Genomic DNA, 25769 nt, shown 5'->3' with positions numbered 1-25769 from the left:
CAAAACAGCTTTATTCATCACCCAATAAAAGCAACACACATTTGCAACATACAGAAGGACATGCCATACCAGTCCTACTTATTGATTGTTGTTTTTAGTGCCAGTGCCATCAATGTTCTGTTCAGGAAGTCATCTTCTGTGTCAAAGAGTTCAAGCCTATTCTCCAATTTCTCTTCCATCAGGTTTGTTGTATTCTGTTTTATGTTGAGGTCTTTGATCCATTTGGAGTTGAGTTTTGTGTAGAGTGATAAAGTATGGATCTATTTGCATTCTTCTCCATGCAGATATCCAGTAAAATCTTGAAAAAACAGGTTTTTTTTTAATGTTTAAGAATAAGTTTTAGTGGATTTAACATCTGACTGATGAAAGTTATATTTGGTCTTTCCTACCTTAGGATATTCTCTAATGTATGTTCATGAAGTCAAGATTCTTCCAGGTTTCACCAGAAATTGGTGTGAATAAACAAATAGAATATCATAACTTGTGAGTAGAGGTTTAACTCCATCACAGAGTTCATGTTTAGTATGTGCAAAGCCCTAGCACCACACACAGTAAACATCTGTGTATGTGTGCATGCTAATACTATGGGAACCCAACTTACTTTCTGTTATGTAAGGTAAGTAGGAGAAAACTTGCTTAACTTGTAAAGTTATCTTTAAAACCTCCAATAGATTTCAGATATACTGGAAAGCATTCTTGTGTTCTCAACTTGCTTTTCTTCCAGACAACATAGGTTTGATTCTCAGCACTCATATGATGGCTCACAACCATCTGCAACTCCAGTTCCAGGAAATCCAATGCCTCTTCTGGCCTCCTCTGTCACCAGGCATACGGGTAATGCACAGACATACATGATGTCAGACACATATAAAAATTATATATATATATATATATTTTTTTTTTCTTCTTCTTCTTCTTCATGAAGAAGTCAAAGTATCAGCAGTATTTCCACATTTTGGTATTTTCTATACTTCTGGGCCAGTGAAATAAAATAAGACAGATGTCCATACCTTTGACAGAATCGGAGATAGACAGACAAGTGTGATCATTTATGGACGGTGTGATCATGTAGCAAACCAAGAGTCTTCAGGACTTCCAAAGCCGTTAGATCAGTTGGATCAGTACAGTATTGTTAATTTTTTTAAATTCCAAAACCTACTTAGAAAACACAGAGAGGTAGGGGTGCAGCAGAAGTGGCTTCCTGCAGCAGTAACATTGCCTTGTCTGAAAATCATTCAAGGTCTACAAAAACATGCAAGACCTGTGCACAAACAACTAAGATTACACATAAAAGGCATTTTTATGGATTGGTATTTATGCACTAACTAGGTGGACCTGGTGTTGTGAATATTAAAGTATGAGACCCTGAAAACTCTCAGGCATCTCTTTCTCTGCTGGAGTCAAGGATTGGACCCATCATCAGGGCATGATGGTGTTCAATACTGACATCTTTTTGGCAGAAGCCCTACCTCTTGCCCCTGCTAATTTTCAATAGCATGCAGGTACAGTTGCCTGCTGGCCTGTACATGTGGCTAACCTTTTAGGGGTACCTACCAGGCTCTGGCCTTTTCATCTTCTCCCTCATGGCCTTCAGTAATCTAGAAAATGTGGTCTTTGGTAAAGGTGTCCAAGCAAAGATCTTGCTGAGATTCTCCCCTCCTTGCTGTTGGTGCTTTTTGAATGCAACCTCATCACCAAGACTCTCTCACCATCTGCTCCATCTTCTCCATTGCTCTCTATACTCAGTCAGCAGGATCTCCTTCTCTCTCACCACCTGCTCCATCTTCCCCATGGCTGCTCTATACTAAATTAACAGGATCTCCTCCTCTCTGTACCAGACAATAGCATCAGTCCTGGCTGTGGTAGTTTGAATGTAATTGGCCCCCATAATCTCATAGGGAGTGGCACTGTTAGGAGGTGTGGCTTTGTTGGTGTAAGTATGGCCATATTGGAGGAAGTGTGTCACTGTGGGGGTGGGCTTTGAGGTCTCCTATACTCAGGATACTGTGCAGTGTCTCAGTCCATTTCCTAATGGATTCAATCTCTGAAACTGCAAGCAAGGCACCCCAATTAAATGTTTTCTTTATAAGAGTTGCCATGGTCATAGTGTCTTTTCACAGCAATAGAAACCCTAATATACTGGCCAAAGTGACTTTTAAAAACAAACAGCTGGATGGTGGTGGCACACACATTTAGTCCTAGCACTTGAGAGACAGAGGCAGAGGCAGGCAGGTATCTGTGAGTTCAAGGCCAGCCTGGTCTACAGAGTGATTTCCACGACAGCCAAGCCTACATAGAGAAACCCTGTCTCAAAACAAACAAACAAAAAAACCACCATTTTTGAACATTATGTGTTCTGGAAAGTAATTAAGGCTTTTATTTTTAATGAGACAATATTCTCAAACTGTTGACTGGAGTCCTTTTGTTTACCTACATAGATATCAAGGATAGTCACAGACACTCTTGAAGTACTGGGCTTTGGTAATCTTTGTATCCTTCCATGTTTGACAGTGTAGCAAACAGGCAGAAGCAGCAGTAGGCAGTACCCTCTGTTGTTACAGCATATGTGAAGGATGGCACCTCAAGATTCCTCAACTCTTGGCAGTGTTGGGGTTAGAGCACCAGGCTTGGGGTTTCAGGGACCCTAGGTTCCAAAAGATTGACGGATCTCTTGAACTTTTCAAGCTGCCACGACCTGTAGTTTTTTCTTGGCTCCTTAGTCTTTTATCCTTCACTCTGCTCTTCTCTCTTCTATCTCCATCCTCCTCCTCCTTCTCCTTCTCCCTCCTCCTCCTATTCCTTCTTCTTCCTCCTCGTCTCACTGTTTACCTGTCTCCCATTGCTATGACTGCTGCCACAGTTGCCACTCTTTGCTGCTTCTGCTACAGTCTGCAGCTAGTCTTGCAGCTCTTTCCATTTTGAAGCTATCACCGAAGCCAGCACTTGAGTGCTCCCGCTCATCCTGTGCTCAGCTCCACATCTGCTGCAGGAACACAGGGTGGAGTTCCTCTGTCTCTGCCTAGAGTACCACTGCTCTGCTGTCTCTGCTGCCCCTGCTGCCTTCATTGTGTCTCAGTCTCCCAAAGTAGACAAGAGATCACTACCTTTTGTTGCCAAAAGTGGGCAGCACACGAGGGGCGCTACGGGCTCACTTGCTGAACTGTACTACAGGGTTAGACAGCTGCTCAAGTTGCATCAAATCTTAACATGCACACGAAAGTCTGCATTTCCATCAATCATAGCATTGTCCCTTTTGCACCAATCCCAACAGTCCCTTTGCTCAGCCACCAGGAACATGCTCCACTCTGGCCTGAGTGGAAATGGTCTCAGATCCTGCAGAGGTATGTGGTGGCAAACAGTCCAGTGCCAATTGTTAGACACAGTCATGGTTAAGGCTGGCCCTTCAGGAGCAGGAGCAGCAAGTTGCAGTAGTTCTAGGGAGTTTCTTCAAGCAATGTCTTCAGAACCCCTAGTGCTAGTGTAAGGGTGATTTAGCTGGCTGCTTGATTGATACCAGCCCTTTGGTGAGTCAGCCAGGGCACAGTGGAAAGTCTAACATCTGTGGAGAGTCAGATCACCCATCTACCAACATTTCTTGCTGAGAACTGATAGGACAATAAATATGGAAGGAATACTTATAATAAGAATGAATCAACATTGGTTTTGATTGAGTCAATGTTCCCCACTGCGTTAGCCAATGCTGAACACCGGCCCTGCATCCCAGGGAAAAAAATGGGTCCTCCTCGTTGTCTCTGAAAGTTGCATCAAAATCTCTTAGAACATAACAGCTCTCTGGAGATGTTGGGCTCTAAACACCTTTGTGAATTGTGAGGGCTCATGCCTCAGTGTCCTGGAGTGAAATAAACCATTGTTGGTCTGTGTTTCTGTTGCAATGCCACAGATGAGCTGAGAGACTGGCCCCTGTTGTTTCCTCCCCAGAGACATTTGAGAATCTTTCTGTCTTGACACCATCTCCCAGAGATGCCCATAGAACATGGTAGAGAACTCAGCAAATATCTCTGCCTCCTTCTGACTGTTCAACCTTGGACTGCTCAGTCCAGCCTAAGGTGGTATGGAACAGTATCTAGGTATTGTGAGTATAAAGGGTCAGGAAGCCATTTACTAATTCTCTTTTGTTAACCTAACGCTTACTAATTTAATTAGCATGGCTAATTAAAAGAAATCCAGATGCCGTGCTGTTCTTCATAAATAGGGTTTAGGCAGGAGGAGCATTTGAGAATGAGTTCAGGGCTAGCCTGAGCAACATAATAAGACTTCATTTCTCAATTAATGAATGAATGAATCCAATTGCAGATAAGATTACATCACAGTCAACAGGAATAAACAAATCTAGAACTTAATTCTAAAGTCCTATTTAAAGTTCATATGTAGTGTGTGTGTGTGTATGTGTGTGTGTGTGTGTGTGTGTGTGTGTGTGTGTTTTAGCTTTCAATTATTCAATTAATCCATCAAGAACTGAATGATAATTTTCTTTTTCTTTTAAAACAATCTTTTCTCATTTTACATTCCCACTCCCTCCCCTCCTCCTGCTTCCCCCACCTTCCTCCCACCCTGCTTCCCCTCCCCCCATTCACTCCTCAGAAAGGGTAAGCCTTCCCATGGATAGTCAACAAAGTCTGGCACATCACTTTGAGGAAGGACCAACCCCTCCTTCCCCCATATCTAGGCTGAGCAAGGTGTCCCTTCAAAGAGAATGGGCTCCAAAAAGTCAGTTCAAGCATTAAGGATAAATCCTGTTCCCAACACCAGTGGCCCCACAGACTGCCCAAGCCACACAGCTGTAACCTACATTCAGAGGGCCTACTTTGGTCCTATTCAGTTTCCACAGCTGTCAGTCCGGAGACAGTGAGCTCCCTCTAGCTCAGGTCAGCTGTTTCTGTGGGTACCCCCCAAATGGTCTTGACCCCTCAGCTCATATTATCACTCCTCCCTCTCCAACTGGACTCTGGGAGCTCGGCCCAGTGCTTAGCCATGGATCTCTGCATCTGCTTCCATCAATTGCTATATGAAGGGTCTATGATGATAATTTTCAGAAGCAAAATTGGGTGTAGCAATTTCTCCTTTCTTACACTGCCTGTATGCCCACCTCTGCAATTCAATCTTCTCATATTCAACAACAAAAAACTGGCTGAAAGGCCAGATCTGTTAGATGGCTTTGAACACATGGAGATGAGCAAGAGCACTGTCCGTCAAAGTACTGAGTAGGCCCCTAGCTGACTCTAGGCCTGCCTTTTGGGGAAATACTAAGTAGTTACTACATCATAAGCAGCATTCTTAGTGCTATGCTGCTGATGGAGAGTTAGGCTCATGGAAACCACCACACAGCTGGTGAAGATGCTAACATTATGTATGGATCTGGCTTTAGACCCAAGGCATGCATTACCACTACCCCCTAGTGTTCTTCAGAGGGCCAGGTTAGTGTGGCTGACATTTTCCCATAGCTTGCATCCATCCATCCATCCATCCATCCATCCATCCATCCATCCATCCATCCATTCATCCATCCATCCATCTATATATCCATCCATCCATTCATTCACCCATCTCTATGCTCCTGGGCAAGTGTGATTGTCCCTTTTCACTGCTCAGCGGTGGTTCAGTCCAGAGGGAACCCGAAGCTGAGAAATATCTCTGTGGTCATACTTACCAGTGACTTCTGTATATTCATTAGTCTCCCTTAGTAAACTACCTAAGGTCAAGCCTGTTCTCCATTTTACTCCTGGAACTAACTCATGTTCCATTAACTTTGCTAAATCGGAGTCTAAGCACATTTTACCAGATGCAAAAATGGCCTGGGTATTATCATGTGGTGTCTTCTCTATGAGCCAACATGGGGTTTAAATCGCAACTGCTTTCTGATTTTGTTTTTTCTTTTTCTTTTGCAGCCTGTGGGATCCGAGAGGACTGAGATGCGGGTACAGCAGATGTGCAGCGGAAGTGAGACCCAGGGCTCCATCCCAAGCCAGCAGGGCACGGGTAGTAGTCGTGGTTCCAATGCCTGCTGCTTTTGCTGGTGCTGCTGCTGCAGCTGTTCTTGGTAACGCTGGGGGATTTTACTAAGGTGCTGATTGGGAGGGGGCCTTTGACCACAGTCTATTTACGACACATCTACCTGGAAGTGGTAGTCCAGGCTGCCCTTCCAAAGCACACAGCACCCACATGGCAATTCACAATTATCTGTAACTCCAGTTCCAGGGGACCCGACACCCTCACACAGACACACTTGCACATAAAGTAAAAATATAGAAATTAAAATATGCTTTAAAAAGATTTTTTTAAAGAAAGATAAAAGAAAAGAAATCCCAAATTAGTCATGGTGGCTGTGAGACAGAGGCAGGCAGATCTTTAGGGTTCCCTGGCCAGCCAGCCTAGCTTCAACAAATGAGAGGCCTTGTCTCAGAAAACCAAAACAAACAAAAATCCAAGGAAGGTAGCTCCTGAGGAAAGCGACTTGATGTTGTCCTCTGGCCTCCACATGCATAGGTACCCCACAAACATACAATGTCTCACAATTGAATGAGCAGTGAAATAAAAATAAAAAAAAAATGTAAAGGTAAAACTTAGTTAGACAAGATAATTACAATGTCCTTAATAAAGGATTCATATCCATAATATACTGATGTGGGATGCCCTTCTGTATGCTTCGAATATGTGTTGTTTTTATTGGTTGACAAATACAGCTGATTTTTTTCCAACTTTTTTTATTTGAATTAGAAACAGGATTGTTTTACATGACAATCCCAGTTCCCTTCTCCCACCCATCCTCCCCTACCGCCCCCCCAACTAAAACCTTATCTGTCACATATCTTTTCTGCTCCCCCTGGATGGTGAGGCCTTCCATAGGGTGCCATCAGAGTCTTTCGCAAATACAGCTGATTTGGCCAATGTCCAGGCAGAAAAGAGTCAGGCCAGAAATCCAAACAGAAGCAGAGTCAGGGAGATGCCATGTAACCTCTGGGGACGCAAGATGTGAGGTAACAAGCCACAAGTCATCGTGGAAAAATGCAGAATATTAGAAATGGGTTTATCTATATGTAGAGCTAGCCGGTAAGAAGCCTGAGCCATCAGCCAATTATAATTAATATTAAGCCTCTAAGTATTTATTCGGGAACTGGCAGGCAGGACAAGAAAAACCTCCCACTACAATATGTGAAGAGTTCCAGGACATAAAATGACCAAATGAAAACAAGCAGTGGAATAGCACAGAGAAGATGATCTATATGTGCTCCTGCCAACAAGATTAAGATAAATGAAAGTTGATAGCCTGATATGGTGGTGCACACCTTTAATCCCAGCACTCAGGAGGCAGAGACAGGCATATGGGCATATCTGTGAATTCAAAGGCTAACTTGATCACTACATAGTGTATTCAGGGCTACAGAGAGACCCTGCCTCAAAAAAAAAAAAAAAAAAAAAAAAAAAAAAAAAAAAAAAAAGCAAGTTGAATGCACACCCTTTGAAATGTGTACCTAAAAGCCTCTTAGGAAATAGAAAGCATATCAATGAGAAAATGGGATGAGGTTCCATAGCTCACAAACTTGCCTCATGGTGTCTTCATGCCATTGTCACTTAAACTCCTGTGCTACAGGGGGGAAAGCAACTACAGAGCAATGGATATTGTAAAATAATGCTTATAGAACATCTGAAATGCATATGTGTGCATAGTAGCATAACTATGAGCAAGAATGATGGACAAATTAAGCATGATGGTTATCTCTCAGGTAAAGAATAGAGAGACCACACAACAAAGTTTATATGATTTGAGAAGATTTTTTCCCCAAAATTAATGGATTCATAATTATCCTGAAATATAATGTATTGTTTTCACATCAGTGGAAAACAATTCAATTTCCTTGATTTTTTTTTCCCCTTGGCATTCTTTTAGGGTGTTCGTGTATCTTGTAGAGTAAATTTTCAAGAAAGATAACTAGCAATATTTTCCAAAGCCCAATGACATCCTTTCACAATTCCAGTACATGGCCTTCTAATATAAAGGGAAGCACTCAGACTTTTTATTCTCTAAAATATAAACATTTAAACCACTGTGAGTTGTTCCTGCTTCTGTAAATACCACTTCATCCATGCTCATGTAAGCAACACTAACTCACTGGGCCAGTGACAAGAAAAGGGAGCACAAAAGTAGAAGGATTGGCTGGAAAGAAGGGGGTTAGTGGGAACAAGAAAGGGATAAAGGAGGGTAATACAATGAATATGATCAAAACACATTATACGCGTGTGTTGTGGTGATATTTTGTTTATGATCTAATAAAGCTTGCCTGAAGATCAGAGTGCAAAGATAGCCACAGTCATAAAGCCAGACAGTGGTGGTGCATAACTTTAATCCTGGCACTCATGAGACAGAGGCAGATGGATCTCTGTAAGTTCAAGGCCACTCTAGGCTACATGAGAGTGAATCAGTCTAAAACAGAAACAGATCTCACACCTTTAATCCCAGCACTAAGGAAGTAGAGAGAAGAATGTAAGACAAGAGGAGACAGGAACGCATTGCAGTCTCAGTGTATTAGTATTCAGGCATCTGTACTGGCCTGGCCTTGGGGGTCCTGACAGGATATGCCCTCAGCTGCTGCTACTAAGAACACTTCCTGTGCCTATTCACTATGTTCCCTTTTAAAAGGGTCTTGCCACCTCCCATCCTTCTCTCTCTTTCTCTCCCTATTTCTGATTATTGCTCTCTCTCTCTCTCTCTCTCTCTCTCTCTCTCTCTCTCTCTCTCTCTCTCTCCCTTTCCCTCTTTCCTCTCTCCTCTTTCCTGCTGCTCCTGTCTCCAGAGGCCTGTCTTCCCCTCTTCCCTTTCCCCTTTTTATGATCTCTTTCTCTAATAAAAACCCCTCTGCTTGAATCCTGTCACATTGTGTCATTCTCTCATGCACTGCTTTTCTTAAATTATAATACAGTGAGTCTGAGCAACAGTGCAATCAGGAGCAATCTGAAGTTCAGTGGATCACCTCTTCAGTCAGAGCCTCGCTAGTGGCTGATTGCTTTGCTCATTTCATTTTCAGCTTGAACCCCAATATCTGTCCCTGGGTTTTTATTATTTGTGCTAAAGTGTGTGAAAATGCCATTAACTATTATAATCAACATATGCTAATAAAATAATATTTAATTTTTTCTGTCATACTGGAGGGTATTCCTGTCCTTTCTCACTGGAAAGGGAAGCCCCTGAGTCTTACAGAGCAGTGCTGAAGTGGGTGAGCAGGGCCTTGGCTTGTGTTCCTCATCTTCTACTGGGATAAATAGCCACAGAAGACCCTGTAAACGTGGTGAAGCAAGAGTAACTTGTGCTTTTTCTCTAGAAGACTCTGTCCCCTTTAAACCATTTCTGCTTTAGCAAAATAAGGTGGAAAAATGTTAAAGTTCACAATAGAGCATCCAATTCTCTTTGTAGCCTTGTCTCAGATTCGTAGTTCCTTTTTCTCTTGGCTTTTGCATACCCACTGTGCAGTCATGTGTTCTGCTTAAAAGAAGCCTGGAAGTCAGGCAGGATGAATGCTCCTTCAGAGAGGATGCCACCCCAGTGCCTCTCAAATGTTTTTGTTTTGTTTTATTTTTAAAACCCATTATTTATTAAAAAGTTTTAGCCTTAGCTTCATAAAAGAAGTAAGTCAAAAGGATTCCTGCATTTTTAATCATCTTGTCTTCATGCCAAAATAAATCTTTCTCCCTCCCCCCTCCTCTCTCCATATATATATATATATATATATATATATATATATATATATATATATCACACTAAAAAACTTACTGAGCTGATTGCTAAAACCAGGCTAAAATACTTTCCTAAGATAAAATGTTAAGAAAAAGCATAGGAAAATGAACTGAAGCACTAATAATACACAGTAGCAAAACAAAAAGCCTCAATCATCAATGATACAAATTCAGTTGAGATGGTTGCTCGGCATTCACGAAGCACTGGGTTTGGTCTTCAGCATCAAAACAAAACATTAAGTTGTTGGGATTCTGAAACTTTCCTGCTAAAGTGAAGAATAAGAGAAAGACATGACCATCTCTCCCACTGTTTAACATTGTGTGGTAGGCATTAGCCAAGAGAAAGCATAAAGATAGAGCCTACGACTTGCAATAGAACAGAGAAAATCCTCCCATTTTTAGATGAGGCAAAACACCCTAAAAGTTAAAAAAAAAAAACCTTTATTAGAATTGATGAGTAAAGAAGAATATAGAATCCATAAAAATAACTATCATTAGAACTTGTATCTAAACCATATATAGCTACTACAGGTAAGAGCACTGGCTGCTCTTACAGAGGACATGGGCTCAGTTCCCAGCATCAACATAGTGGTTCACAAATACTTGTGACACCAGTTCAAAGGGATCGATCTGTCCAATGCCCTCTTCTGACCTCTGTAGACATCAAGCAAAAACTCATTTACTTCTGTTTGTTTGGATTTTTGAGACAGGGTCTCATTATGTACCCCTGGCTGGCCTAAAACTCATAGAGCTAGACAGACCTGCCTCTCTCTGCCTTTTGAGTGCTGAGAGTGAAGGCATATATCACCACCTCTGGCTTGTTTTCTTTTTAAAAGATTTGTTTACTTTTATTTTTTTTATTTGTGTGTTCTTCCTACACATGTTAGTATCACGTGTGATACTGGTGTCCACAAAAGTCAAAAGAAGTTTTCTAATCCCCTGGAACATGAGCCCCCATGTGGGTGTTGGGAACTGAACCCAGGTTCTTGACAGAAAGTGCTTTTTATCTCTTAGCCATCTCTCCAACCACTTTGGGTCTTCTTAAAAATAATAATCAGGGTCACAGCTCAAAAAAAAAAGAAGAAGAATTCTATTTGAGTATCTAAAATTGTCTTTAAAAATATTCATTTAGGAAATACATTCCTTCAGACATCTCAGTAACTCGTAATTGTCTTGTTTCTTACAGTCTCACGGTCAGAAACCAAGAAGACCAGAGACCCAGGAGAGCCTCCCATGAGCTCAGAACAGACATTCCAGAGTGCGAAGAAAGGTGAACTCTTGATTTTATTAGCTCACAGTACTACCCGAGATGCCAGCATCTCTCTTTTGCCTTTTGCATTGCAAGTTTCAACAAAACGCATACATTTTTCACTTCACTACCATGTAGTAACATCAGATCTCAATGTGGCTTTCCCTTTCCCCTGCAGAATTCCTTCTAATTCATTTCATAACAGGGGGAAAGTCAGCCCATTCTTTGGTACCAATGTTTATCCCTCTTGATAACCCATAATGATGTAATTTTATTTTTACATAACATATCTTTAAGAGTAAAAACCATAATGATACATCCTATTTGGTCTTCAGGAAAATTAAAGAATTCCATTTTCAGTTACAAATTAATTCTAAATGGCTGAAGTATTGTATGACTTTTCCTGGAAGACATGAACGAGCATCTACTCCCCCTAGATAGGGCATTGACAGCAGATCAAAGACTTAATGAGCCAGTGAGTGTGTTAGGGTTACTCACATGAACATAACAAGCGGTTACCTGCAGAAACATGGGTGACTCGAAGACAGATTCATCACCAAAGCCCACTCAGCACAGGCAATGGCTCACAAACACTGTATCCCTGAATGTTCACAGGCACGGGGGGCTAAGGGTTCCCTGCCTAGTAATCATGACTGCTTGTATATCTCAAGGAAGTGACTTGTGAATATCCCACACTTTTGCTTGCTGGATTCCTGGGTCTGTAATGTTTTTATTTTTAATTTTATGTTTCAGTATTAATGTTTAATTTGGGGGTATTTGATACAGGAGTAAGTTGGGAGCCCCAGGTCTGATGGATCTTTTAGCCCTCCTGCTTCTGATGCTGGGTTTTGTTGTGCAACCTCCAAACCCAGCTTTGTATTGCTTTTCTGTTTAAATTTCTTTGTTGGCAAAAGTTTCTGTCCCTCCTGATCCTGCAGCCATTTAGACCCAAATAAACATACAGAGGCTATATTAATTATAATCTGTTTGGCTTATGGCTCAGGCTTCTTATTGGTTAGCTCTCTCTTAATTATTAACCCATTTCTATTAGTTTATGTATCTCCACATGGTCTTGGGCTTACCAGAGAATGCCCAGCATCCTATCTTCCCAGGAGCTACATGGCATCTGTCTCTCATCGCAACTCACTCTCTGTGTTCCTCTTCCCAGAATTCTCTTAGTCTGGTAGCCCCTCCTATACTTCCTGCCTGGCTACATCCTGCCTGTCCACTGACCAAAACAGCTTTATTCATCAACCAATAAGAGAAACATATATTCACAGCATACATACCATCATTTCTTCTCTTGATCCTTCTTTCTTTTATCAAATTTTCTATAGACTTGCCTTCCTTTAACTGTTCTTACACCTGTTTTTTAGCTTATTCTTTCTTGACTATTTACTTCATGTACATGAGTGTTTTGAATATATATATATTACACCAGGTGCATGCCTGGTACCGCCTGTGAATCAGAAAGGGCTCTCGGGGTCCCCTGGGACTGGATTTACAGAAGCCTATGAGGCACCACATGGGTGCTGGGAATGAATTTCTAGTCCTCAACAAGAGCAGCCAGTGCTACTAACTGCTGAGTCATCTCTCCAGCTCCTTTATACCTGTTCTTAATATTATACCTTGATAACTGCAGACACTAGACAAATATCCTAATAGCATTGCTCAAATAGTTTTCCATTCACTTGTTTATCTTTGCAGATAGAATAGCAGCCCATCCCGATTATGTAAACTTCTTTTCATCTCTACCTTATGTATATTTGCCCAGGGTTTTTAAATTTGGGAGATACAGCTACAGCCCTGCCCACTTCCCACAGTATATGAATTTGTTGGAAATAGCAGGTGGCTCACAGGCCTCAGGGCACTATATTCTGTGCCAGAGCTCCCAAGTACCGGGGCAGAGTACAGAAAGCTGATTGTCCTGCTGTGTGACCTTCAGCCTTGGCTTAATAATGGCCACATTCTGCCTTCATTTTTGTGTGTGTAAAGCCAGGATGATGATAGTTTGTTGTAGCTAAGCCAGTCAAGGGTGGTTGTGAATACTGAGTAGGGAAGTGAGCCTGGCCAAAGGCAAGTGTCCAGTGTAGCTTGGCCTGGCTTTGTTCAGAGTCACATCCAATTAACAAAACACAGTGATAAATGTCTGCTTTTTGGTGTAGATGCTCACAGTGCTAAATGGGTACTTCACCATGGTGTCACAGCCCCCAGGCCTAGAACATGGTCTGTCTGTGACTGAAGATCTGCTCCGGTGCTAGGTACTTATATATGAGGCTGCACTTGCTGTCATCTGCTGGGTACTCATACAGTTGGCAGCACTTGCTGTCATCTGCTCAAGTACTATAGTTACACATAATTAGTTGCATTTGCCTTGTGTGACTCTAATTGTTGTAACTTTTTTGGTAAACATTACAAGACCTTTTGAGCCTGTCTTTAAGTGAGCATTTGAATTTAATTATATTGGCAGTCATCTTGATCATTATTAAATACTTAATCTTCCAATCAGTTTTATGCCTGACTTCTTATGGGAAGAAAGGAATTATTTGACTTATGCTCCCAATCCACAGTTTATCACTAACAGAAATCAGGACAGGGACTGAAGCAGAAACTTGAAAGAAGGTCCACTTGCTATTTCATGCAGCATCACCTCTAAGCAGGGTCCAAGGATGTACCACAGAAACTGGAGGATCACTGCTAAATATCTCACTCAGACTCAGATAGCTCCTTACACAGTCTAAGACTGTCTGCCCAGGGAATTGTGTAGACCACAGTAGACTTCGCCCTCCTATTTCAATTAACAGTCAAGACAGTCCCCCACACATATACCCACAAGACAATCTGATGTAGTCAGTTCTTCCATGGGCTTTCCTCTTATTAGATGATCTAGGCTGGATCAAGTTGACAGTTAAGGCTAACTAGGACATCTATGTATCAAATTCTTGGTATACAACCTTCACCCTGCACAAGGCCCTGTGTTCAATTTTCAGCACCATGGTGAAATAAAACAAAACAATACTGAGATTTATCTTTCTAACTTTCAGATCACAGAGTTTCCCATTGCAAAACCTTAGTTTTGACACATTTTAAGAGTTGTGCAAAAATTAAGGAAATACTTGAAAAAGCAACTCAATAAGTGAAAAAGTTGAGCATCTTTCTCTAAGAAAGTATAGACTGCTCCCGGCTTACAATGGGACTTTATGATGGTGTAAAAACAATACATGATGAGTGGAAATCACATTTCACACTCTGCCTGTGGATCCTTTCCCTGGCTGGCAGTATGTTGTAGGGTCCTCTCAGGATACTGGGAATCTGCTTTCAGCTATAGCCCACATCAGCTTCATGATCACTTTGCTAAGTGGTGATGCTCGGTGAGTAGAGGGGCAATGCCTTCTCACCTGTAGTATTGTCATCGGTTGTGGCTTTATCTAGTTAAGCTGACAGCATCCGTGCCTGAAGCCATGAGGGCAGACATTGAAACTAAAATTCCCAGATTCCTGAAAAGCATTTTAGGAGTCCTGGGCCAGCAACTCTTCTGAGCACCCCAAAGAAGTCACTGCCTGAAGGAATGATAGACATCCTCAGTTTTTTACCCCAGACTTCCCAGAGATTAGGCCACACAAAAATGGGCTCTTGATCCACAAGAGTCAATAAAACAACCTTCAGTTGAAAGCTGAAAGGATTTCAGATGTTAAAGGTATCCATAAAAAAATGTGGAGGAATGAGCTCTAACTTATTTGAAGAAATGAAAGGTAGAAAGTAAGGAGGAAGTAAGGTGGTAGTGTAAACCTTCACAGTATAGCTTGGAAGACTGACACAGGAGGAACTGAACTGTCCTCTTGCAGGATGTCCCCAGTGAGGAAACTGAGGACTGTGGTCCTGTACTGTCCTCTCTCAGTATGTCTCCACTTATAAGAGCCTCTACATTATTTTTCCTCTTAGTAATATGTGTTTTTTATTCACAGTATTGTAAAAACCTCTAATTTCAGTATATATCCATCACTGTACATCACTTGTCTGTTATCACTTGTTATATTATCTTACAAACACATGGGCAATCCCATCATTATCTCAACATTTTAAAAAGGGTTGGCTTTTTTTTAAAAAAGTTATACATTCTTGTCAACATTTTAGCACTGCAGGGCCAGGGATATGGCTTAGCTCTTCAATATGCTTGCTGCCAAGGGTGATGGCCTGAGTTCCAAGAAAGAAGTTCTAAGAAAAGCTTTCCAGGAAGCAAGAGTAAGATCACAAATCAAAATTCTGACATATACAAAATGTGAGCACAGGATTAATAGAGATGTGGATATTGACTATTTTATAAATACACACACATTGTGTAATAATCATAGAGTTAGTTGATACATTTTTGAGACATGTTCTCATGTAGCCCAGGCTGGCCTCAAACTCACTTCAGCTTTGAACTCTGGACCCTCCTGCCCAGTTTATGTAGTGCTGATGATGGAATTCAGGACCTCCAACGTATCAGGTATGTTCTTGTCTACTGATGTATGTCCTCAGTCCAGATGACACTTGTTTTCAACCTGCAGAGCTAAACAATCAAGTACAACTGACAAAGAGACAGCAGAAATAAATCCAAAAAATGTCAAAACAAGAAAAATAAAGCAGTTAAAAATAAAGAGCAACTCTTTCCCAGATAATTTAGTGTAGTGACTAACATAATTACAATTACCATGTGCCAACAACTGTCTGCACGATTATGCTGTCATTCTGGTTGCTTAGAACTTCACAACCAGGAAAGCAACTGTTCTCAGTATTTGAGAGGGATTAAGTAACTAGACCATGGCCCCCACGTTTATGACTACCAGTGCTGCCTTCTGCTGGCCGTCCTCTTCCCAGGAACAGCTGGCAAGGGGGAATTGTGTGCTCAACCGAAGCCTACATTCTCCATGGCAAGCTGTGTCTGCCTGAAAGAGTCCCTTTCTTGGTTATCATAGTTTGTGATTAGTGCTTTATTGAGGCTAGTACAGAAATAGTGTTGCTTCCTTTTAAACTCAGTCTGACCAGAGTCTGACTCTACCCTCTCCTCTATACCACTTCCCGACACTCATACCAAACAAAATGGACTCAATAGAGCTGCAGAGAGAAAGTCACTAACTACTGAAATGCTGGAATGAAATGCTAAAGGGTGAGAGGACTTGCATGTAACTAATATAAGTTCCTAAATAGATTTACATACCTGCTATCACATGGATGTCCCTAAAGAATAAAGAATTAGACAAACTAGGTACAGTTAATGCTAAAAACAAGTTTGCACAGCTTCTGTAAAAGCTACATTTGGCCATCTGAAAAAAGTTCTCAAGCATACAGAAAATATTTATAACAGTTGATCAAGTTTTTTTCTCATAAAGTTTGGTTTCGCTTTGTGTGCTTGTTTGTGTTTGTTTGATTGATTTTTGCTTGTATTGTTTGAGTTTGGGACAGTACCAGGGATTGAATTCAGGGTCTTGCACATGCTAAGCAGTGTTCTACCACTGGGCTTCCATGTGACATAGAGCAGGCTGGCCTCAGACTTATAATCTTACTTCCATAGTCTCCAGGGTACTGGAGTTAGAGGCAGGCACCACCATCCAGGTCTGGCTTTTGTAAACTGTTTGACTGGGATCATTATTGAGCAGACTGTACTAATAGCCCCCAAACAATTAAAACACAAGTCAGGAGTTTTAAAAACATACACAACAAAATCCTGTGCTGTTTGATATTTCTAAGATCCCTTCCAATTCAGCACCTCCTCAATGAATAAAAAAATAACCATATGAAAACGTAACTATATCAAAATATGGGGAGCTGAGAATATAATAAATAGAGCAAACAAAATCTTAATACTTAGTTTTTTATTTACTTACTCTTTGGTTTTTTTTCTTTTTTTGAGACAGGTTCTCTTTATGTAGCCCTAGCTGTCTAGCTGTCTTGGAACTCATTATGTTAAGAAGGGTAGTCTCGAACTCACAGAGATCTGCCTGCCTCTGTCTCCTGCTACACCTGGCAAAAACCTTAATATTTCTAAGAAAAGAAACTAATCATTAGTGAGTCAAGTCCAACTTCCACACAAGAAGGAGATATTATCATACAGCATAGAAACTTAAAGGGCCCAAATAGTTCCAAACGGTTAAACTGTATGAACAACTGGTAAATCTCTACATTTATTTGTCATTAAAAAGTATCCAAGCCCCAATAGCTTAAAACATATAAAACCTCTTATATCACAGTTCCAAGGCCAGAAATCCAAGATCCAGAGTGTCAGCAGGGCAGGGTTTCTCTGTACTGAGTCCCTGGAGCAGACTCCCTTCCGTGTCCTCTGGCACTGGGCAGCTGCCTGCACCTCTGGTGTCCACTGGCTTGTATACACCTTGCTCCAGTCATATGGTCACCTTCTCCATGTGTCTCCAGAGTGTCTCTCTCTGCTCATGTCTATACCAAATTTCCTCTGCTAATGAGTTTCAGTTTTATTCCAGAGTAAGCCCCGACTAGTGACCCCATCCTAACATGGTTAAGTCTGCAAGAACCCATTTTTTTCTTTTCAATAATTTGTTTTTAGATGTACAGGTAGATGTTTGCCTGCATGTATGTCTGTTTACTACACATGTGCCTGGTGCTTCAGAAGGCACCATGTAGGTGCTAGGAATTGCACGCAGATCCCCTGGAAGAGAAACCAGTGCTCTTAACAGCTGAGCCATCTCTCCGGCCCAAGGGCCCACTTGTAAACAAGGCCATATCCTGAGATTCTTGCAATTGAACTGCCTTTGGGTAACAAAATCCAACCAGTAATACTGTATCCAGAGTCAACATTGTAGCCAGACAGTTTTATAGACCACTTCCACAACATGATCCAGAAGATCATTACTCTTCTATATGGTGTTTGAGAGACAACTATTACCAGTGATGCCAAAATCTGTACAAAAACAGAAAGTGAGATGCAAGTCCTACTCACAAGGCAGAGAGTTAATGAGATGGGAAAAGCAAGTCACAGAAGACAATGTATTGGCCATCTTATAAATTTTCTTTAAATCTATTGTTGTGCCAGGTTTGAGGAGTCCCATACCAAACCCAAGGAGTCAACACTCTGATGCAAAAGCAAAAGGTTTCTTTTTATTGTTCAAGCTGGTCAGCTTGGATCTCACTCCATGGGGGGGGGGGATGAGATCCCAACCAGCCAAAAAGGGAAGCTTTTAAAGGGGCAGACCACAAATTTGTTGAAGGCCACAAATTTCAGAGTTTCCATAGTTACTTAAGGTCATACAAAGTACAGAGTGCAGTAACCATATATTTTAAGCAAGATCCATTTGAGTGAGATAAGACAGGGCATGAAGTTTGCGGGGTTATGAGGATACAGGGTCTGTCAGTTATCCCCTGGGCTGGAGAATCTTTACAACCTTATGAAAAGCAATTAGCAGACCTAGGAATGTTGACCCAAGTGGTGGAAGGTCTTCTCCCCTTCTCTGAGAGCAAGGCTCAGGCACCAGCCACAGCATTCCCAGTCATTAGAAGTTCCCTTTTCAGGGCCTAAGTTTTTAAAATTTTATTAATTTTAATTTTTGGTCCCTCACTATGGAATACATTCTTCAGTGAAACATAAAGATGGGACTGTGAAAAAACATAAGAAAGGAAATATTAAGGGTCACTATGAAAAAAGATTTTTCTGATCTGAGTACAGTTAAAATAAACTCAAAGGCTGGCCTGGCGGTGGTGGCTCACACCTTTAATTGGAAGGCAGAGGGAGGTAGATCTCGGTGCGTTTGAGACCAGCCTGGTCTACAAAGCAAGTTCCAGGACAGCTAGGGCTACACAGAGAAACCCTGTCTCAAAAAACAAAAAAAAAAAACAAAAAACAACAACAAACAAAACAAAACAAAACAAGAAACAAAAACAAAACAAAACAAAAAACCAAAGATGGTAAGCTGAAGTGGAGCTCAGCAGGCCTCCCAGAATGAGTGGCTTCCCATACCAAATTGTTTTGGGCTCTTCAGGTCAAGGATGCATTCCTAGCTGGTCACTGTCACCATCTTGCCTATGTTTGGTGTTACTTGTCAGCTTCTGATGAACTGACTGTCTCATGGCTTTGAAAAAGCCTCTTTATTGTTACACAGAAGTCACCTGCAGCAGGTCAATTTCTGAATACCAAAACCTCTTATCTGATCTGGCAGCTGTCTGAAGGAACCATCACCTAAGCAGTTCTCCTCCCAGTCCAGATATCCTGGTTTGCCAGGTTTGTCTGGAGACAAAGTTGTGCAAAGGCTGTGAATCCTTCAGGAAGAGCCACTCAGGTAACAGTCCCTGATTATTTACAAAAGTTACTGCAGAGCCCAGATCCATCACTACGGAATTTACGACAGGTACAATGGATCTGGTGAATCTTTCACTACACCATCCCTCATAGCTTGGGATTATGTGTATGTTCTTTTCTCTTTTTCAAATATTACATGAATCATAAAATGTATTCAATGGACATTGACCATTGATCTGTTGGGCCAGTGTTAAGTGTGACTTAGCTCTATTTGAGGTATTTGAGAAGTTTAGGGTCAGATGGTTGCAGGATTCTTCTTTACTTCTGTAATTTAAAAGTATTGCCACTTGTACCCAGATGTGAACAAAGTATGGCTGTAAGGTTGGTCAAGAAGTTACAATGTGCTGGACATGGTGGCACACACCTTTGATCCCAACAGAGGCAGGCAGATCTCTGTGAGTTTGAGGAGCGCCTGGTCTACCAAACTAGTTCCTGGATAGTCAGGGTTGTTACACAGAAAAACCCAGTCTTTAAAAGCAACAACAACAAAAAAGAAGTTACAACATACTCCAACAGAGCCACTTGCCATAGCTTGTAAGTATTTTTGTCAAAGGCTTAAGGAGATAGGAATGGTGCTCTCTCTTCCTAAAAGAGTCAACCATTTGCTTGTGTAGCAGAGACAGAAGGCTTTGTGACAAACTTGGATTCACCAGCAGTAACACCTCCTTTTTGTTCCTTTTGACCACTGCTCAGCCCCACCCCCACTCTGGAAGAAGTCTGTGCCTGGGCCCACTCATTTGACAACCTAATGGTCACTCCGGCTGGAAGAAACGCATTCCGGGAATTCCTTCGGACAGAATTCAGTGAAGAAAACATGCTTTTCTGGATGGCCTGTGAAGAACTGAAAAGGGAAGCTAATAAAAACATTATTGAGGAGAAAGCCAAGATAATATATGAAGACTACATTTCTATTCTCTCTCCTAAAGAGGTGTGTGTCTGCAAAACTGTCTTCTTAGAGCCATTGCTAAATCCCCTTCTTCTATTTTGGTCATGTGCTGCTTGCACACGTAGGGATATTCCCAAACACAGCATGGGTTCCTCCCAGTTGTAGCATTCAGATTCAGGAGACCCTGAAAAAAGTGTGAAGCATTTTTCAGGTTTTTCTTCTTGGAAAAAACATCTATGATTCACAGCAGCTTTGCTCAGAGGAGTGCAAGCCCCCACACTGACACTGCCTTTCCTTTGCTTTGTTTTCTCTTTTGTGATTCTCAGGCTAAACCCTGGGCTGCCCACTTGCTGGGTAAAAACTCTACAGCCTTCCTGTTGTTTAAAATTTAAAAACACAGTGCCCTATAAACACTCATTTAAAGTTTTTTCTGGGGTGTCTTTCTAGTTACAGCATTGCCAACAGTGCTGAAACTGTGAAAGTTTTCCCCATGGCATATCTTAATATCACAAAAAAATGCCCTGGTAGTGAGATTAAGCAGGTTCCCATTTCTTAGCCATGTTTCTTCAAATCTGCAGTCATGAAAGTTAGGGTTTTTTTGAGTTCAGGTGCCTTGTATCACCAATTTCACAATCAATATTATCTCCTGCTGTGTTCTACTAAGACCAGTGGTTCTTTTTTTTTCGAGACAGAGTTTCTCTGTGTAGCTTTGGAGCCTATCCTGGCACTCGCTCTGGAGACCAGGCTGGCCTCGAACTCACAGAGATCCTCCTGCCTCTGCCTCCCAAGTGCTGGGATTAAAGGCGTGTGCCACCAAAGCCCGGCCAAGACTGTGGTTCTTAATAAGGCAGAAGCTCTTAATAAGCCAGGGCGCCACAGTACAGTAAGCCATAGAAAGAAAGGACCGAAGACAAATGTCACACAATTTCAATTTTATGTGTAACCTAGAAATGATGAACTTATGGGAACAGAGAGCAGAATTTGGCTATTAGGCTTCAATGTGGGTCTTTTAACAATGGGGAAACGATTGGTTTAAGGATATAAAACTGCAGTTGGACAAGAGGCATGGACTCTCTGAAGTCTTGAGGTCTACTGAGAGCATGATAAATATGGTTGATAACAATATGCTATATTTTAAAAGTTGTGAGATAGTATACTTTAAGTGTTCTCAAAACAAAAATGATGAATATGTGTGATATAACTTGTTAATTGGTTTAATTTAGCCATGCCATTGTGAACATACTGTATTCTGTATCATAATTGTGCATGACTATGAGCTAAATAAATGAATGGAAAAAAAAGGAAAGGATGAAGATGGACAAATATAATGAAAAGAAAATTGCCAGAAGCACAAGGGATTGAGGACAATCTGGAGCTAGGACCAGTTAAGCCAAGGGTGGGAGCACAGCAGCAGCAGGTGCCCCTGCAATGCCACCAGGTGCCAGCAAATTATCAGCTGTGGTAGACAAAGGCAGACCTAGAAAAAGAGATGCTTCATGGCAGAGCTATACAAAATGAGGTTCAATTTGGGCCTTGTTTTAGAACTAAATTTTTTTTTTTTAGTTTTCTGCAGTAAAAACTACAAGCTTGGTCTTATGGCAGGACTCCCCTCTAGACAGTGGTCTGGTTACTATAAGGATCTTGTAGAGGACTTCATCAGGCAGAGCAGAGGGAAAAGCTGTCCCAGGCAGAAAAAAACAAAAAAACAAACAAACAAAAACAAGACCATTCTAGCTCCTTCCTTCCTTAAATCCCAGGGGGTTTGGACACCTTTTGAGCTGAATAAGATGGAGCTGGAAATGAAAGGAAGCAAATGACCAAATACACTATGAAGTTCATCCAGCAAACCAGGGCAAGGCACAGATGAGTATCAGCATGGAGTTTGCATGTTAGGAAGAGCCCCTTGGCCAAATTATGGATGTGTTTGGAGAGCTGGTAGGCAGACTCCAGAAAGCCAACTGGGAAGCTGAGACACAAATCCAGGAAAACACAGGGTGTAGCAGAGGGGAAGGACATAGACAAATGTGTTAACGAAATAGGATAGTGGTGCACACCTGCAATCTGAACACCTTGGACACAGAGTTCAAGGTTACATAGTGAAACTGTCCAGAAAGGAGGATGTGAGGAGAGGAAAGGAGAAATAGAGGAAGAAAGGGAGGGAGGAAGAAAAAGAAAATAGAGATACACAAGGCACTAAATTGTGGGAATTGAAAGAGCTTGCTGGTTTTCAAGCACTTTATTTCTAATAAAGATACTTATAAACAGCTGGGCAGTGGTGGGATACACCTTTGTAATCCCAGCACTGGGGATGCAGAGGCAAGAAATCTCTGAGTTCTAGGCCAACTTGGTCTAAAGAGTAAGTTCCAGGACAGCCAAGGCTACACAAAGAAAGCCTGTCTCAAAAAGTCAAACAAACAAACAAACAAAATTTATAAACAAACAGGCCTAGAAACAACCATTATTTCACTTTCCTAGATAAGTTTATTAACAGGAATTCACATTTAGCTCACATAGATACAGCGGTGGCAACTGGGATAGTGAAAGGCAAAGAAGGTATCAGCTCGGGATCTCCAAGGCCAAGTTCTCAGCACAAAGGAGATTTATTTGTCCCCAGAGGGACAGAGTTCAGGGATAAGGGACAAAGACAGAGGATAGAAGGAGAAGGAGAACAGAACAAGGGGAAGGGGGAAGGAGCATTTGTCACCTGCCTTGATAGAAAGGGGATGACAGATGGGGCTCATAAGCAAATGTTTGTTTATAAAGGTGAAAGGAGAAACCCTGTGTTAGAATGGGGTGTTTAATTTTAATTTTAACTTTAATTGGGGATGGTAATTAAATGAACCAAAGAGGGTGTCTGATTTCTGTGTTTCAATACTTTGATAGGTGGAACTTGGTAGTCAGCTTCAAAAGGAAGGATTGGCCAAATAGGGGAATGGACCTTGGGGGCTAGCTTCAGAAATGTAGTCTAACAGTTTTTAGCAAGGCAGAGGGAATTGGGGAGAAGGAAAAGGCCTGCCAGAGCCCTATGCTCAGGTGAGCAATCCCTTCAGATAGAAACTTGGGTGTCACTTTCAAGTCCTGTGATTTGAGCCCTTCACTTTATAGACACTTTCCTGTCGGCCAACACCCAGTTTCTAGCTGGGCAGGAGCCTGCAGCTCCCAGGTTATCCCTTCATCAGCAGGGATAAGTCAGTGCATGCTACCATCTATCTTGAAAGGCCATCTTACACTGGTTTAAAGGAAGCAAAGCATTGTTTGGTTTTTCTAAAGCAGCCAGAGTTCCTTACAACTTGTGAGAAATGCAAAGCCTGACCCCTCAGTATGACCTACAGCGTCCTCTGGCATTGGGCCAGCAATCTGCTCCATAGGCCTTCTCGGGGCGACTGGGGCACTGAATTCCCAGAGTTCCCTTCCTCCTTCTTTAGTTTCTCTCAGCAGTTCAGACTTTTGGGTGATCTTGTTTGGTTTGGTGTCTTTTGTAAGAGAAAACAATATGGGCATTTGGATAGATTTACAAGAGAAGTAATGAATACAACTGCCTCTCTGTCCACAGGTCAGCTTGGACTCCCGAGTACGGGAAGGCATCAACAGAAACATGGCGGAGCCATCCCAGCACACATTCGATGATGCTCAACTTCAGATTTACACCCTAATGCACAGAGACTCCTATCCCCGATTCATGAACTCCACAGTCTACAAGGACTTGCTGAAGTCCTTAACTGAAAAAGCAGTTGAAGCATAGGTGGTTTCAAATACATTTATTATTACTAAATCCAGAAAATAACTCATGGACTACATCCAGCACAGGAAATCTAGAGGTAGGATGTACTCTGCTAGAGTGATTCTCAGACTATTAGAGCAACAAATTCTTTCTCCTCAGAGAGCTACACAGTGTAACTGCAGCCTCCTTTAGTAATACTTGTGAGAAAAAAGGGATATGACTGCCTTAGAAAGGCAGTACACTCACACTCAGTAAGAGTAGCATGTTCTCAGGGCAGGACATGCACTAGCCCTTGTTCTGCCTGCAGCTCAGACACACAGAGTAAATGGGGATACTTTTGTTTTGCATGAGTTAATACCCTATTACCCTCCAAAGAAAAGGCATTGAAGTCTTTCCCAACTAACCCTTGCTTCAGTCTGAATACTTCACCTAGCACCATGCCAGGACTGAAAGTCATATTTCATGAAGATGTGACTATTCCTTGTAAAAAACAAAAATGGTAGCTGAGTGCATGCATTGTGGTGGTGGAGCCCACGGTGCTCTAGGTGATCAGTGTCTAGTTTCTGGTAAGAAAAGTGATTCTTCAGTGAGAAGGGATGGCTATGTAGTCAGCATCTACCAACCTGAAGAATGAATTTTAACGTTCATCGCTTGTCATGTTCACAGAGCTTCAAATAAGCATATTTTAATTTTTGTATTGAAAGATGTGGGCATTTTCACTCTGAAAAATAAAACATAAAAGTTTTCACTCAATTTGAATTAATTCATAAGGAGTTCCGGGGGAACAAGGATCATGTAAGATGCATGTGATCCATTTTTTACCTCCCAGGTGAGTGTTCTGTCTTTACATGCCAGGAAGTTGGTTGATTTGTTTTTGTTTGTTTATTTGTTTGTTTTTTATCACAGCAAATGGAATTACTTCATAGTTTACACATAAAGTGGTTGTAGTCACTGTCTTAGGGTTTCTGATGCTGCAACCAAACACCACGACCAAAAAGCAAGTTGGGGAAGAAAGGATTTATTTGGCTTAAACATCCACATTGCTGTTCATCATTGAAGGAAGTCAGGACAGAAATTCAAACAGGGCAGGATCCTGGAGCCAGGAGCTGATGCAGAGACAGTGGAGTGGAGCTGTTCACTAGCTTGCTGCTCATGGCTTGCTCAGCCTGCTTTCTTATAGAACCCAGAACTACCAGCCCATGGTACCACCTACAATAGGCTGGGCCCTCCCGCATGATCACTAATTGAGAAAATACCTTACAGCTGGATCTCATGGAGGCATTTCCTCAGTCGAGGCTCCTTCCTTCCTTCCTCTCTGATGATTCTAACTTGTGTCAGGTGGACTCACAAAATCAGCCAGTACGGCCACCCTGATGAATTCCATGTCTGTCATAAATGGGAAATATCACACACTGGACGGTTTTCAGGAGCAGGTTAGACATTTAATCTATAAAGACCATGCCAGCTCCAGCCATTGTACAGGAGCCTTGGCCTCCCCTTGCCTGGTCCTGCAACAGCCTGACTGGCTTTATTACTCAGCCCAACCCCAAATAGAAACCCCTTTCCCTCACTCTCAACAAGCCTTCTCACCTCTAACTTTCCATGAAGATTGTCCCTCAGCCCTTCCACTGTCTCTATAAACCCATGAATATGCATGGGCCAGCATCTCTCTTCATCTCCTTCAATACATCTCAGAAAATGATCTACCACTTTGTACCTTTCTTGGTGCCAGTGCCTTGCATATGCTTCTGATCACATTTCTTCCAAACATTATTTTTACTGAACAGAGGCTGTCTTAGTTCGGGTTCCTATTGCTGTGAAGAGATACCGTGACCACGGCAACTCTTATAAAGGAAAACAT

The 25769-nt window shown here is 41.8% G+C and overlaps 1 protein-coding gene across 3 annotated transcripts in view; it reads left to right on the top strand.

The window, feature by feature from the left end:
- Rgs20 (regulator of G protein signaling 20) overlaps nucleotides 1–24606 on the top strand; it is a 109780-nt gene extending 85174 nt beyond the window's left edge. For all 3 annotated transcript variants that reach the window (XM_035439019.1, XM_035439021.1, XM_035439020.1), the window contains 4 exons: nucleotides 5907–6058; nucleotides 10934–11017; nucleotides 19995–20229; nucleotides 23741–24606. In XM_035439019.1, coding sequence (XP_035294910.1) covers nucleotides 5907–6058; nucleotides 10934–11017; nucleotides 19995–20229; nucleotides 23741–23929 — 660 coding nt within the window. In that variant the 3' untranslated portion in view covers nucleotides 23930–24606. The remainder of the gene's footprint in view (nucleotides 1–5906; nucleotides 6059–10933; nucleotides 11018–19994; nucleotides 20230–23740) is intronic.
- Nucleotides 24607–25769: the final 1163 nt, after the last annotated feature.

The sequence above is a fragment of the Cricetulus griseus genome, chromosome 2, assembly GCF_003668045.3.
Source record: "Cricetulus griseus strain 17A/GY chromosome 2, alternate assembly CriGri-PICRH-1.0, whole genome shotgun sequence".
Lineage (NCBI taxonomy): Eukaryota > Metazoa > Chordata > Mammalia > Rodentia > Cricetidae > Cricetulus > Cricetulus griseus.
This window is presented reverse-complemented; position numbering and strand designations above follow the sequence as displayed.